This window comes from Sarcophilus harrisii, chromosome 3 (assembly GCF_902635505.1).
Source record: "Sarcophilus harrisii chromosome 3, mSarHar1.11, whole genome shotgun sequence".
In the NCBI taxonomy this organism is placed as follows: Eukaryota; Metazoa; Chordata; class Mammalia; order Dasyuromorphia; family Dasyuridae; genus Sarcophilus; species Sarcophilus harrisii.
Genome location: NC_045428.1, coordinates 321209711 through 321225733, shown reverse-complemented (window position 1 = coordinate 321225733; position 16023 = coordinate 321209711). Strand labels below are relative to the sequence as shown.

General features: G+C 35.4%; 1 protein-coding gene across 2 annotated transcripts in view; it reads left to right on the top strand.

Annotated features, from left to right (window-relative positions):
- The first annotated feature begins 5454 nt into the window (after positions 1–5454).
- Positions 5455–16023, top strand: part of GYPC (glycophorin C (Gerbich blood group)) — an 82960-nt gene continuing 72391 nt past the window's right edge. The window contains exon 1 of one of the 2 annotated variants that reach the window (XM_012544647.3): positions 5455–5725. In XM_012544647.3, the coding sequence (XP_012400101.1) occupies positions 5692–5725 (34 nt within the window). In that variant the 5' untranslated portion in view covers positions 5455–5691. The remainder of the gene's footprint in view (positions 5726–16023) is intronic. The other variant, XM_003763766.3, reaches the window with a different exon arrangement.

Genomic DNA, 16023 nt, shown 5'->3' with positions numbered 1-16023 from the left:
AATGAAATGATGAGGATCTGTACCACAGGGACAGCTGAGCACCTGGAATAAAGCAGTTGAATACAAAAGATATTGTGAAGATAGAAATGGCAAAAACTGGTGACAGAATGAATATGTGAGGTGACTAGAAATGAAAAATATAGAATGACACCAAGGGAGGATGGGAGTGTGGGTTGCTGGGAAAATGATGGTATCACTTTGTCCTCCTGTTGCACATGCAATATTTTGATTTCTTTACAATATACGCTGTGCCATTTTGATTTTTATTTTGATTGGTTGAATAAAGTCACAACACTCAAAATATTTGAGGAGAGATTTGCTAAAATGATACCAGTTTTTGTTCCAGTTTCATCTCAACAATGATAAACCTGGACAGTTTAGATATTTATCAAAAGTCTTTTATTGGGAAGAAAATAAGTGTATGAAATATATGTATGACATTTATGAGTAATGTTTGTTCTAAATAAATTTTTGAAAACTTAGTTGACACAATTTTGGATCAACTAAAAAAGCATAACTTTTGAAATCTCTGAATGTCTTGGTTCTCAATATTATTATTCCTTATTGAATTTATTTCTTATTAAAATATATAGTTTTAAGACTTTTTCTGACAGTATTATGTAATTTTTTAGAGTGTGTAGATAGATGGAAGTGTTGCTTGTGTGCTACTGTACAGCTGACATGTATTTTGTCAATTTTTATTACCTTAGTAATTTTATGCTATGTATATACCATAATCAATCTATTGTCTATGAGAAACATGTAAGATAATGTACTTACAGCCATTGTTACAATTTTATAATGTATTTTCCTATCTTGTTTTATATGTATGTTACATAACATTCAAAAGTAATTTTTTCCTGATTGAGAAAAGGATACAAAATGCAAAACCCACAATTTTAATAACTGAAAATTGCTAATTATTTTGTAGTTCTTTATTATATTGAGTGTTGTCTTTCTTGAGTTTTTAGTTAGGTACTGAATGAATACATTAGACACATTTGGATTTTAGTTGGTATTTTACATAGCTTGCATTTTAATTTTTTGTTCCTTTGATGTTTCATTTAATCCATAGAATTATTTTAATAAATGTTATAATACCAACCTAAAAAGAAAAAAAAAAAGAAAAAAAATGGTGGTATCCTGAAAGAAGATCTTAATCTTGGATTCAGTAATGCTTTCTTTTCTTTTTCCTTATTTATGCTAATCATCTACTCAGTCTCTGAATACAAAGGCAGATTGCTTGTTTCCCAGAATTTACAACAGAACAATTTTTAACTTCTTGCCTCTTGGTTCCCAGAGTCACAAAGTCAAATTCACTTGTCCCACATTTAAGCCATATAAAGAAGAAGAGTGAAACCATAAAAAGATATTTCCTTTCATGCACAGTCACAGAGATCACAGCTGGGGCTGGCTGCAAGCAATAGTGTCTGCCTCACATAACTGAGTTTTCCAGATAAAGTTTAACTGTTTAACACATATAATCTACTTCTTCTGCTTTGCCTTCCATGACTTCCCCTGACAATCTATACACAATGTTAGACTCAGCTATTTGTCGTCACCTGAAAAGATCTGGAGTTCTCCTAACTCCATCTCTAAACCATCTCCTATAAAACACTTTCTCCACAATCTGCAGATATTAACATGCTCATTTTTTTTTCCTAACAGTGACTCAGAAAGGTTGTGACTTGCCTAAAGTCATACATACTGTTCGGGTCCGAGCTAGAACTCTGCTTAAAGGCAGGTAGGTGACACAATAGATAGAGCACTGAGCCTAGAGTCAAAAAGAGTTGAAATTTTACCTCAGGCACTTAATTGCTATGTGACTCTTGGTGAATCATTCTATTTGCCTCAGTTTTCTCAATTCTAAAATAAGGATAATAACACCTATCCTGCAAGGTTGCTGTGAGGATCAAAGGAGATAATCTTTGTAAAGAATTTAGCATAGTACCTGGCACATACTAAAAACCACATAAATATTCAATCCTCTCTCCTTCCCAAGCCAAGAGTTCTTCTCACTTAGGCCTTTCATATATTGAACATTTAATAAATAATTTTAGAAAGACCACCCAAAATGGCAGAGTAAAAGAAAATAATACAGTTGGTTTCTCATCTAGAAAATCTACAAGCCCAACTCATGATTGAGAAATTCAAGAAAAAATATCACAAATCGTTTTTGCTACCCTATGTCATATAGGGAGATAGACAAAGAGGTCTTTGAATAATGGAAATGGCTGTGTGGAAGGGATGCAGTTGAGCTGGAAACAGCTGCATTGAGCATTCCAACCTAAAGAGGGAAGAAAAAGAGGGAAAGTTGAGAGGAGGGAGAGAGAGACAAACAAAACAAGCATTTATTAAACCTTAAGTATGTTTCAGGAAACATGATAAGCCTTAAAGATTCAAATATAATCACTTCCCTCAAGGAGCTTTCATTGTAATTATTTATGTCCTCTTGGGTCCTGCTGTTGATTTTTTGGTGGTATTGAATTTTGAATTTGGGGCAGTTCAACCTGGGGACCTTCAAACTTTCAGTGTACCTATAGTGAAAAGTGTGAACAATGCTCTCCTAGTCTGAGCTCTGCTAGCCCTTATTGCTGTTTTGACATATGGATCCCATCTCAGTCTTTCAACTCTAAAGCTTTGTAGATGCAGAATGATAGAACTATAAGCTCCCATTTTGCTAGACTGCAAAATCACACTTTTGCTACTTCTGGGGTTTTCTGGGGATTTTCTTAGCTCCAAGGACCTCCTGAAATTGCCCTAAAATGACCTGTCCCAGAAGTCTACTCACCCTAGAATATTCTTTCCTCATTCTTGCTTCTCCTATTGGTGAGTTATTCCTGGAGCCTCCATTTTGTGGAAGATTCTAGGCCTACCTGTGTTCATTCTCTTTCTGCCTTTGGTCCTAAATTTCTAGATGTCACAATCATGCCTTTGTATCAGACACCTTCCCTTCTCTTTCCAGCTCCATTCTGTATGTTGTCTTCCTTTATTACAATGAAACATTATTAATTTAGGGGCAGCTAGGTGGCGCAGTGGATAGAGCACCAGCCCTGAAGTCAAGAGGACCTGAGTTCAAATGTGGTTTCAGACACTTACACTTCCTAACTATGTAACCCTGGACAAGTCACTTAATCCCAATTGCCTCAGGGAAAAATTATTAATTTGAGTTATATGCAGTCATTGACTTCTTCTCTTACCCTAAATAATCCCAGGCTGTGATGCTTTTTAAATTTTATGTCTGCTTTTTATAATATTTTGCTTATCCCTTATTAATAGACCATCAGCTGACTTTTTGCTGTAGTAGGCCAGTCTCAAGCAATTTTCCATTCTCTTCCAAGTAACTATTTTTCATCTCTTGCTTCCTAGCCTATATTTCCAAAATGGAGGATATGTCCTTCTCCCAAGAGAATTATGGTGGACCAATCATTAGTGGGTTGGAAGATTCCTAATATCCTTTTTCCCCACAGTAACCAATTGTGAAACTTGCCTCCAAGACAATCACTCCTACCCTTATCTTGCAACATCTGTCCCTATCCCATCCCTTCTTTATACTGTAGAAATTCCCACCTACCCACCTATACCTTTTGAGCCACTGTTGACATTTGGGGGCAGTTATAGCATAATTTGCACACAGATACCCATAGTAGCAACTACACAAGTGCTATTAGAAAACCTTCTGCCCACTCTAGCACACATATGTCTAATATCCCCCTGTTCCCTGGATAACCTGACACCTATATTAGGTACATGTCAGAATGCAGGGTGTTCATTCTGAGTTGGTTGTAAAAATACTGTTCCTCCCTGTTTTTGTTTGTGTGTTTTTCATTTTGGGTAGAACAGAATGAGTATCCCAGGATGAACAAATATGGAAAAATAATAAGAGATTTAGATCTGTATCACATTCCATTATCTTCCCCTCCAAAAAAAAACACTCCTTTTAAAAATTTTACTATTACTGTCAAGAGCATTCCATTTTTCTAGTCATCTATGTTCATAATCTTGGTACATCTTTGTTTCCTCATTCCCTTGTACCAATACAACCAACTAGTTGCCAAAGACTGCTTTTCTTTTATATTAGTCCCATTTCTCCCCTTTTCTCTACTTACACAGCATTCACCCCAATGGGGGACCTTGCTACTTCATGCCAGTATTAGTATAATAGTTTCCTTACCTCAAACAAGTTTCTATCCAATTCATCCTCAACATAGCTACCAAAATGATTATCTTAAAGCACAAACTGACCCTGTTGTTCTTCTCTTCAATAAACTTCAATGACTACCCATTGCTTCTAGGATCAAGGCCTTTCATCCTTATTTCATTCTTTTTTTTTCTATTTTGTGTCAGTCCTAATATATATATATATGTATGTATTATGTATGTATGTATATATACATATAACTGTCCTTATATATATATATATATATATATATATATTAGGACAGTTATATATACATAAGATAGATGGGTAGATATTTTTTCTGATAATGCTACACAATTTAAAAAGTTTGGAAGTCACTATGCTAAGAAAACAAATAACCTAGTATATTAGAGATTAGATTTATTAAAGCTGGGATGTGCTAGAATCAGTACCAAAGAGGCTTGAGAAATCCTATAAATCAAGACTTGATTTATTGTTATGATTGTCTAGACTTAATGAAGATAAACTTAAAAGTGTGTGTGTGTGTGTGTGTGTCAATGTGTATATTTTAGAGTTGTTGTTAAACAAACATTCACTAGCATACTACTGGCTAAAGTAAAAGTAGCTTGATAGTGAGTGAGAACCCAAGGGATAAAAAAAATATATTTTAGAATATAGATCTTGTGAAATCTATTTAGGTTGTTCACCTAATGCTTATGTTCAAAAGCATTTACAACTTCCTTTCTAATTCTTAACATTTTTTATAGGTCTGCTTGCTAGATAAGTAATTTTCAGATAAGTGAGGTTTCACGCTGTAGTTGTATATACTTGTACTTCCATTTCACAACTAATGATTATGAAGATAGAGACAGAGAGGGAGAAAAAGAGGCTGATACACAGACACAGAAACAGAGAGAAAGAGAGAGAGAGAGAGAGAGAGAGAGAGAGAGAGAGAGAGAGAGAGAGATTGTAAGAGAGTATGTATATGAGAGACAGAGTATACATGTGAGAGACAGACAGAAACAGAGAGAGGCACAGACACATAAAGAGAGACAGAGACAGAGGGACAAAGAGAGAAAGGATGAGAAAGAGTGACTGTGAGAGGAAAAACTGAGAGACAGAGAGAGAGTATATGTGTGAGACAGAGAGAATGTGTGTGAGACAAACAGATGTGCAAGTGAGCGTATGTGCGTTAGAGTGAGTGAATAGTCGTTTTTAAAAAATGTATTAGAAAGCCAGTAAGCTAACATTGAGAAGAAAAGGAAAACAAAAAGAAAAAGAAAAAAAAAAAAAAAAACACAACAAACTAAGAACCCTGCCTATCTCCAAATTTGAGCCCCTCCCCTCAGCATGTGAGCTGTAAAGAGAATGACACATGTGCTGTTTCCTTTCCCAGTTGTCGAAGGGTCAGGAACCAGCAAGAACAAGAGGAGGCTTCTCCAGGAGACTCCTGCCTTTTTCTGATCCTTCCAGCTGTTCTGCTCAATCTTCCCAGCCTTTCCTGAGCCAGCGGAGACCAGTGGCCCAAGACGCTCTGGAGTCTGTCAGTTATGAGTAACCCAAACAGTACAACAGTCAATGACGGTGAGTACCTGTTTGTGCTGTGTTTGTCCCACACTGCCTGGAAACAGTTAGGCTGAGGGGAAGGGGGGGGGGGGGGCTGATATTCTCAGGTTCCCCATTTCCCTGAGGAACCTGACCTGAAAGAGAAGGGAAGAAAACTGCATGTAAAGCCAACGTGTCTTATCCTTCTTTTCTTTTTGAGAAGCAAGGAGAGCCTAGGAGAGAGTGGGGGGGCTCTAGTCAGTGAGTTTGGTATAAACTTATTAAAGAGGGACACCTTTCAAAATAACATTCTTCCCTTTTCTCCTCTCCAGTCTAAAAAAGAAGTTAATGATGAGAAAGAAAAGGGAACAGACACAGTCCTTGTTTTTTGTTGTTTGTTCATTTGTTGGGACATTTTCCCTTCCTCTGGGGGAATTAAAACAAAACATGGTGGGGGGGTGGGGGGGTTAGTGGAATAGTTGAGGTCTTAAGGCTCCAATAGTGCTTTTCCTAGAAGCTGCCTGGCTCGATCTGGGCATGAGCCACAAGCTGGCTATGTGTAACTTGATACTGAAGCTGAAAACTGTCCATATTTAAAAGCATGATACTGTTATCTGTCCCCGCCTCCTCACCCTCGCCCCTGAAGTTTAAGAAGGAAGGGGGGAAAGCGGGAGGGAGAGCACAAGAGAGAGATCTTAGGCAAGAACTTTTTTTTTTCATAAAATAATAAAAATGCAGACAGTTGGAGAGGGAGTCCAAGTATTTAATAACTGAAGTGAACTTTCTGAGAACTTTTTTTTTCTAAGCTGCCAAGAAAGCTCTGCTGAAAGTAGAAGCACTGAGCAGTATTCAAAACAAACTCCAATAGCCCAACAAGGTATTATGAATGGGCAAAAGAAGCTACAGGGAGGGTGATAATACTCTTGACTCATTGGAGTTTTCTGTTAGCCCTCTGGTGTCTGTTTTCGTTCTCTTTTTAGTTTTGAGCTAGCACATGGTTTGCTAACAGGAAGCCTTATGTGAAAAGATTCATTGTGAGGATGTGTAGAAGCTTCTGTGAGCTCTTCCCCACCCACACTATCCATCTTTTGAAATTACAAACTTTTTTTTCAATACTCTTTTCTCTTCCCCCCCCCCCTCCACACTTTTATGGGCCTTCTCAATTTTGATTTGGTTCAATCATTATAGGCACCCAGTCTCTCACATTTCAAATGGTGTCAATAGTTAAAGGGGAGAAAAGCCAAACATTCAAGGAGTATTTGGGATTAATATTCTTTAATGTGTGGGTGTCAGAGAGAACCGCTTTTTATAACTCAAGAACATTTGTGTTGTTGTGAGACTTCTGAGTTTTCCATGAGGTCTGGCCCTCCCATGTATGGCAAGGGAAATGTGGGCAGTTTTCATGGTTGGTGGGGGGAGGCGGCAGGAAAACAACGAATGATACTTTTAATTACTCAAATGCAAGTAGTTATTGATAGAATACAGAGGAAATACTGATATGTGAGATGTTAATTCCTTATGTCAAGCCAAGACAGGAAGATAGCCTTTGGCCAGAACTATTAAGTGGTTTGGGTTGTTTTGTTTTTTAAGTTTGTGATTTTTTTTTCTTCTTAGAAGTAATTCTTTAAGAACTCTGATTCTGAAAATGAGAGTAGAACACACACATTTAATGGCCAGAGAATTTTATTTTACAGGCCAACTTTGCATCCTTTTTAAACCTCACATTTGATTTATATGATGTCGGGATGCATCTTGCAGGAAAACTGCCTGCCTGTCATTCCCCCTGTTAATTCAGACAGGATGTTTCTATATCCTGTCTTGATTTGCATTACAGAACTGGAAGTAGGGTTGGAGGGGAGGGGGATTGAAAGCAATGCACCAAGTTTCAAATCGATAGAACGAGTGAGGGCTTCCATAGCCTTCTTGATCCAGCTGTGTTCACAAAGCTAGGACTGGGCCCAGATTCCAGAAGTTCTTTTTTTCAAGTGACTCATGTTCAGTAACCTTGAGTCCCCTGCAGCTGAATCAAAGAGACATTGAAGTTTAGTCAGTAAGAGGCCAGGTATGGAATTTTTATATATCTCTGCCTTTGACAGGAGCAAAGAGGGTTATATCAAGCACAACAAAGAAAAGACTTCTGTGATTGCTTAATTCCCCAAAAATATGTCAGATGTTTGAGTTCATTCATAATGTTGAGAAGCCAGTGTCCCCATGGCTTACCAGAATTGGGCAACTAGTTTCTTGGTACTTGCAAAATATACTGGAATGGGAAGGGAGGTACTTCAAAGCTATTTGAAAAGGGGGCCCCCCGCTGTAATTTGGTCAAGATAGCTAGATTGTTGCTGACAGCAAGTTTCTGCCAGAATAAGGGAATTGTCTGTCTCCAAGAAACTGTCACCAAGAGTTTTTATGTGTATGTGTTGGGGACAGAGGGTTGGGAATAGCACCAGTGAAAGTGTTAGCTTACACAGAACTTTTTTTTTTCTCTGAAGAACTCTAAACATATTCTGGATTTATTCCTTGGAGTAAATAGGAACAATTTTCATGATACTTTCCGTATAATTAGAGATTATAGAGGATGAGAAAGGAAACTTTCAGGTCAACTTGAACCTGATTCTGCAGACTAAACAGCCTTCCTCCCTGCCTCTCCCCCAACCCCCAGATGTTAATTGACATCTATTGTGATTGTAGAAGGGATTTCAAATAGTACTCATTTCTAAGCCTTACAACTAACTGGAAAAATGACTTTGCAGATGAACTCTCATTGTAATGACCAATTTCAATCCCAGAGAACAAATAATTCAAAAACAAAAACTTTCCTCCTCTCAGTAGAAAGGTTAAGGGCAATGGATGAAGGAACTATTGCATTAGTTACCTTTTCTTAACTGCTTTATTTGTTACAAAGGAGGACTCATTTCAAGGAGATTTTTTTTAAAAAATTATTGATGTGTAAAAACAAAAAAACATCAATAATCTTTTTTTAATTGACTGCATATATCCCAAGCCAGACTTTCAAACTTCTTAGTACTTAGATTTGTAAGGCACACCCTTGCACATGGTACTTACTTAATATTTGCTGAACCATATGGAATTGAATAAAGAGGGTTCCCATGGCACTATTGCAAAAAGTACCTAAATGCTTTCAAAAGTAGTTTAGTAATCATCTGCATATCAAGTTCTGGTATGTAAACAAATTCTCAAAAAAAAAAAAAAAAAAAAACTATAATGGAGTTCAACTGCCTACCAAATAGTATCTGATCCTTTAATTCAGGGCCTTCCACAGTCTAACCTCTATCCAATAATACTATATGTTATCCAATAACACTAGTCCTAACCATCCCCACTGCTCTGCACAGTGATATTTCTGCCCCAAACAAGTAGCCCAATTTGGGTATTCATTTCCAAACTTATGTCTCAGACCTTGTTATTCTTCCTTAGAATAACTCGCCTTTCTAATTACCCTATCCCTACTCGGTTTTAAGAACTGAATTAAATCTCCCCTAACTCCCCAATATTCTTGACCAGTTCAATCCACAGGTATATATACATCATTATTGTGTTCACTCTTTGAATTCAGCAAGAGGATCTTTTTGAATTGTTCTAACTATAAATTACAACTAATTCCACCTGCAAGATTTGGTCCTAGGCAGAGGGCAACTCTTTTCACAGATTAATCAGGTCAATGAAATCACACTGCCAGGGAGCTATCACCTCAGCTCACTCATAGAGGATTGGAGAATTTAAATGTGGAAGGACCCTCAGAAATCACCTTTCAATGTTCTTTTTATAGAAGAAGAAATTGAGGGTTGGAGAATTTAAGTGACTTACCCAGGGTCACACCAATAGCAAATAGCTGAGCTGGGATTTTGGACTGAGACCAAACTCCAGATTTAGATGAAAAGAAACTACATTAAAGCTATCTGATTCCTTCTGAGAAAGCCATCAAGAATTTTCTTTGGGATATGATCAGTCAGTGAAGTTGTTGTTTCTTTTAATTATTTATTTATACCATTTTCTTTCTTTTTAAATTCTGAGTTTCAAATTATTTTCCTCCTTTCCACTCTTTCCCCACCTACTGAGAATGTAAGCAATATATCAATTACATATGTGAAATTGTATAAAACATATTTCCATGTTAGCCATATTTTAAAAATAAAAACAAGAAAAATAAAGAAAATATTATACTCCACTTTGCACTCACAAGTCATCATTTCTCTCTCTCTGGAGGTGGATAGCATTTTTTCATCATAAGTATTTTGGAATTTCTTGGTTAATGTATTGATCAGGGCAGCCAAGTCTTTCACAGTTGATTATCATTACAATTACTATAGCCGTGCACATTGATTTCTGGTTCTTTGCATTTTTACTTTGCATCAGTTCATTCTGAAATGATTCTTTCATCATTTCTTATATAAAAAAATAGCACTCCATCACAATAATATTCCACAACTTGTTCAGTCATTATCCAATTGATGGGCATCTCCTGAATTTCCAATTCTTTGCCACCACAAAAAAAGCTGAGAAATATTTTTATATTATAATTGTTTTCCTTTTTCTTTGATTTCTTTGAGATACAAACCTACTTGTGGTATTTCTGGGTCAAAATTATAATCCTTTGGGGAATAGTTACAAATTGTTCTCCAGAATGGTTAGACCAGTTCACTATTCTACCATCTATACTTCTTTAGTGTACCTATTTTTCCCTCATCCCCTCTAGCATTTTTAATTTTTATTTATATTATGAAAAATAATAGAATAAAAAAAGAAAAACAGAGAAGGAAAACAAAACAAAACAGAGTGTTGTCATGTGCCCAGCAGAATATAAGGAAGGATTCAAAATATATAACAATAAATTATCAGTTCAAGAAAGGTTATATAATAAAATCAATTATATTTGTGGGTCCTTCTTTTCTTTACTTCTTTGCAGGTTGTTCCTTCATTCTCTGCTATGCACTTTTTTTACATTTTTCTTTTTTCTTCATTCATCCCCCATACCTACCCCAAGCAAGCTATAGTTCAGCAAGGATATATTTATGTATACATATATAGATATGTACACATACACACATCTTTCCTATCTCTGCTAATTCTTTGCTTTAATTCTGCTCCTTAATTTGTCTTGCTATTATTAAACCCCCCCCCACTTATAGATCCCTCCTTTATCTTCTTCCCCTACTCTTTGCTTCCCCCTCTATCCATCTCTCTCCCTTTATTTCTTTATAGATTTTTCTGAGTACTATACTCTTCATGGCATAAATGCAGTGTTATCTATTTAACTCATTCCCAATATGAGTAGGTTTTCAGAACTATGATCTGTTCTCCTCCCTCTAATGTCTCTGTGTCTATTCTTTCTCTGCACCTCATTTATACAACATAATCACTATTTTTTACCTTAATTCTGCTCCAATCTTTCTTTAGAGTTATCTAATGCTGATGTCAATCTAATTCCTCAGAATTGATCTTTGATATTGGCTCTTATATGTTAAATTTTCTATTGCATTAGGGTTTGGTTGATAGAAAGTTCTGAAAATCTGCAAATCTGATGAATATCCATTTTTCTCATTTAATATAATGGATAATTTTGCCGAATATGTTATTTTGGATTGCAGATCTAGTTCTTTTGATTGCCAGCAGATATGATTCCAGAACCTGAGGTCTTTTATTGTGGCTGCTGATAAGTCCTATACAGTTCTAATTGTAGCTCCAGTGTATTTGAATTGTTTTTTCTTGTTTCTTGAAAATTTTTCTCTTTGATTTGGGTTAATCCTGAAATTTTCTAATAATATTCCTATGTGTTTTCTACCTATTGGCTACGGTATATTTGAGCAAAATATAATTTCTATGATAATCTCTTTTAATTATTTTTTTTCTTTTGCTTTGTCTGAAATCATAATTGCTATTTTTGACTTTTTTTCTCACAAAGGATTTCTTTGAGGTAGTGATTGGTAGATTTTTTTTTCTATTTCTACTTTTCCCTCCTGCTCTATCACTTCAAGACAACTTTCTGGAATTATTTCTTGCATTATTATGTCAAAGTACTTTTTTGGTCATAGATTTCAGATAGTCCAATTATTCTTATATTTTTTTTCTTCTTAATCTGTTCTCCAGATCTGCTGTTTTTATTATATTTCATATTGTTCTATTTTTTCTTTCTTTGTACTCTGTTTTGTTATTTCTTGGTCTTTTGAAGCTTCACTGGCTTCCCCTTGAGCAATTTTAATTTTCTAAGACTGATTTTTATTTTTAAGACTCTGTATCTCTTTTTCTAGTTGGTACTTTTTTATAATCTTGTTTTTCTTGGATTTTTTTAAAGTTTTCCTCAATATCTCTCATTTTATTTTTAAAATTCTTTTTTGAGTTCTTCTATAAATTCTCTCTGGGCAGAGAGCCATTTAATGTTACGCTTTGGTGTGGAAGTTTTGTTTTTACTTCAGTGTTCTTCTCTGAAGATGAAACCTGATCTTCCCTGTTCCCCCAGTATGTTTCTGTAGTTAGGTTCTTCTACTTCCTTCTTCTTCTTCTTTCTTCTTCTTCTTCTTCCTTCTTCTTCCTTCTTCTTCCTTCTTCTTCCTTCTTCTTCCTTCTTCTTCCTTCTTCTTCTTCTTCTTCTTCTCCTTCTCCTCCTCCTCCTCCTCCTTCTTCTTCTTCTTCTTCTTCTTCTGCTTCTCCTCCTCCTCCTCCTCCTCCTCCTCCTCTTCTTCTTCTTCTTTTTCTTCTTCTTCTTCTTCTTCTCCTTCTTCTTCTCCTTCTTCTCCTTCTTCTTCTTCCTTCTTTTTTTTAATAAGCAGTACTAGTGTTAGCACCTCTGTTCCTGGGACGGGGGGGATGGTGCCTCTAGCTTCATTTCAGCTCTCCCTTGTGACCCGGAACCCTGAACCAAGAGCTCCAACCTCCTGCAAATGCCCATAGCCAGCAGAGAACCTGCCCTGCTGCCTCTATATTCACCAGATGTGCTGGTTCCTTCTCACTCAAAGCTGCATCTCTAAACAGTGTTGGGCCTGATGTTCCTAATCAGCCAGTTTCCTCACTCTTCCCAGAGTCAGACCTACAACTCTGCACAACTCTGACCCCTGTTTTGTCCCAAATTTTTTTGATTTTTCACTATTTTATGTTCACTGTGAGGAATAAATATATTCTGTTTGTGGGAAAAATCTGAAGAACTTGAAATTTAATGAACTTGAAATCCCATTTTTCATTTCTAATAAGTGAGTTGTGGTTTTGAATATCTGTTATTTAAAACAGTTTTTTTTTTTATTTAGCTTTTTCTAATTAATAGAAATCTAGAACATTTTATATGACAATACGTAGCTTTGATTTCTTCTTTTGAAAACTGCCTATTTATGGTATTTGACCATTTATCAATTAAAGAATGTTACTTATTTTTATACATTTGACCCAGTTCTATACACAGTATTGAGTTGAGAAAATATATTATCAGAGAAATATGATGCAAAAATATTTGATATTACTTCATATGGTATCTTTTGAACAAAATATAGTTTCTATGAACAAAATATAGTTTCTATGATAATCTCTTAATTAGATCTAATTTTTTTTTGCTTTTGCTTTGTCTGAAATCATAATTGCTACTCTTGACTTTTTAAATTAAATCAAAGCATATTCTATTATGTTCCAGTCCTTTATTTTAACTCTGTGTGTGCCTTTCTGTTTCAAGTGTATTTCTTGTAAACAACATGTTGCACGATTTTGGTTTCTAATACGTGCTGTTATCTATTTTTATTTTATGGATGAGCTCATCACTTTCACATTCATAGTGATGATTGCTCACCATATTGCTTGAAGTATTTTCTCTTTGCCCAAGGAGCGCTGAAGTCTGGCTAGTTTTATTTTGGGATCTGTTTAGTAGATAATTAGTAGACTCTTTTAATTTCTGTTTTACCCTCTGGATCTGTGACATCGGAATAGTTTTCCTTGATAATTTCTTGAAATATGTTGTCTATACTCTTTCTTTCAACTTGGTTTTTAAATAGTCCAATAATTTTTAAACCATCTCACCTCAATCTATTTTCCAGGTCAGTAGGTTGTCACATTTTCTTCTACTTTTTTCATATTTTTAGTTTGTTTTATTATTTTTTGATGTCTTATGAAGTCATTAACTTGCATTTGCTTGATTCTAATTTTTAAGCAATTTTTTCTTTCAATAAGATGTTGTACCTCTTTTGTCATTTGGCCAGTTCTACTTTTTGAGCTTATATTGTCTTCAGTAATTTTTGTACTTTTTTTTACCAAGTTGTTAATTACCTTTTCATAATTTTATTGCATCATTCTAATGTTTTTGAGACAATTGAGGTTAAGTGATTTGCCTGATTACACACAGGTAAATGTCTGAGGTCAAATTTGAACTCAGGTTCTTCTAACTACATGGCTGGTTGCTCTACCCACTTGGCCATCCAGCTTCCCCTTTAATTTCTTTCCTCAATTAAAAAAAAATTATTTACCTTTTTCAAGAATTCTTGTAGGGTTGAGTTCCAATTAGCATTTAACTTTGAGACTTTGTTGATGGATATTTTAACACTGTTGTCTTCTTCTGAATTTATGTCTTGGTCTTCCCTGACTTTTTGTAGTCAAATTCTTTTTTTGGTTGTTTATGTTTTATTCATTTTTCCCTTGAGCTTTATGTTAAAGTTGAGCTCTGCTCACCTTGAGATGGGAAGATAAAAGCTTCAGGCTTTTTTCATGCTGCTGTTTACTAGTTCTGAAGATCTATAAGTTTTTGGTTCCAAAATCATGTGATCCTAAGAGATATGGTCACTGCTCTCCTGGTCTGCCTTCTGTTAACAAGAAGGACCATGATCCCCTGTAGATGGATGGACTTGAGCTCCTCTTTGCTTTGGAACTGTGACCAATGCCCTTGATCCCTTGTGACAAATCACCAGCACTCCTCTCTGCCCTGGAACTGTAATCCAAAACTGTGTAAGGGTATTAGAGTTGATAATATTGATGAGTGCTAACTGTACCCAATAGCAGCGAAGAGTCCTCGGTAATCTCTTTCTGACTTGGTCATCCAACCTCCTTACCATTTCTGAGATGAGAACTCCCAAAGATGCTGTAGCAACTGATGTTGTCCTTCTTTGTGTAGGCTTCAGACAGATTTCCACCCTGGTGTTTCAGACTTCTTTTGCCTGCCTTTTGAATTTTTTCAAGCCAGAAAACTATTTAACCTTGACTTTTTGTTAGTTCTGCTGCTCCAAAATTCCATTTGAGGAATTATTATAAAATTGTTTGGAGAAGAATGAATGTTGAAGAATTTACATAGGTGGTTATCCCTAATCTGCCATCTTGTTGCTTCCTCAATAAGTACTTGTTAAGCATTTTTGTATTAAGCACTATACAAAAAAAAAAAAAAAAAAAAAAAAAAAAAAAAAAAAAAGCCAGGTACACAAAACAAAACAAAATAAACCAAAAAAGCAAAAGTATGATCTTTACCCTTAAGGAGCTTATAACCTTATGGAGGATAATAGCTATATACACATAAAATATACAGTATGTAATTTGGAAGGCACTAGAAATAGGAGTGGAAGGGGAAGAATAGAAAGGCTTTTTGCAGAATCTGAAATTTAAGGGTATTCATAAAAGAAGTCAAAAGAATGAGGAGATCAAAGTATGGAGAGAGAAACAAGCTAAGGAGACAATCAATAAAAAGTCACTGAATTTGGACATAGAGTGATAGGTGGAAATAATAGAAAGAAAATCAATGTCATTGAACTATATGTAGAGATGAATAAAGTATGAGAAGATTGCTAAGTAGAAAGAGCCCTAGTTGTTAAGGGTTTTGATATGTAAAAAACAATGGCACTAGTAGGTCTGTGTCCCAAAAAGTTAAAAAAAACAAAAAGGAACAAGACATATATCTATCTACAAAAAATATTTAAAGCAGCTTTTTTAATGGCAACAAAGTATTGGCCATTGAAAGGAGGTCAGTCATTTGAAAAAAGGCTAAACAGGTTATTATATATGATTATGATAGAATACCATTTTGTTATGAAAAAATGACAAGTAGAATGTTGTCACCAAAAAGATCTGAACTTACACAAACATGATGCAAAGTGAAATGAGCAGAACCAGGAGATTGTAGCATTAAAAACAATAATGGATTGTCATCTACTGTGAATAACTTAGCTGTTCTCAGCAATACAATGATCCAAGACAATTCTGAAGGATTTATGATGAAATTTGCTCTCCATCTCCAAAGAAAGAACTAATGGAGCCTGTATGCTGACTAAAAATACTTTTTCTTTATTTTGTTTTTCTTGGGGGGTTATTTGTATTTTCTTTCACAGTATGACTTTCATGGAAATGTGTTCTGCATGATTACA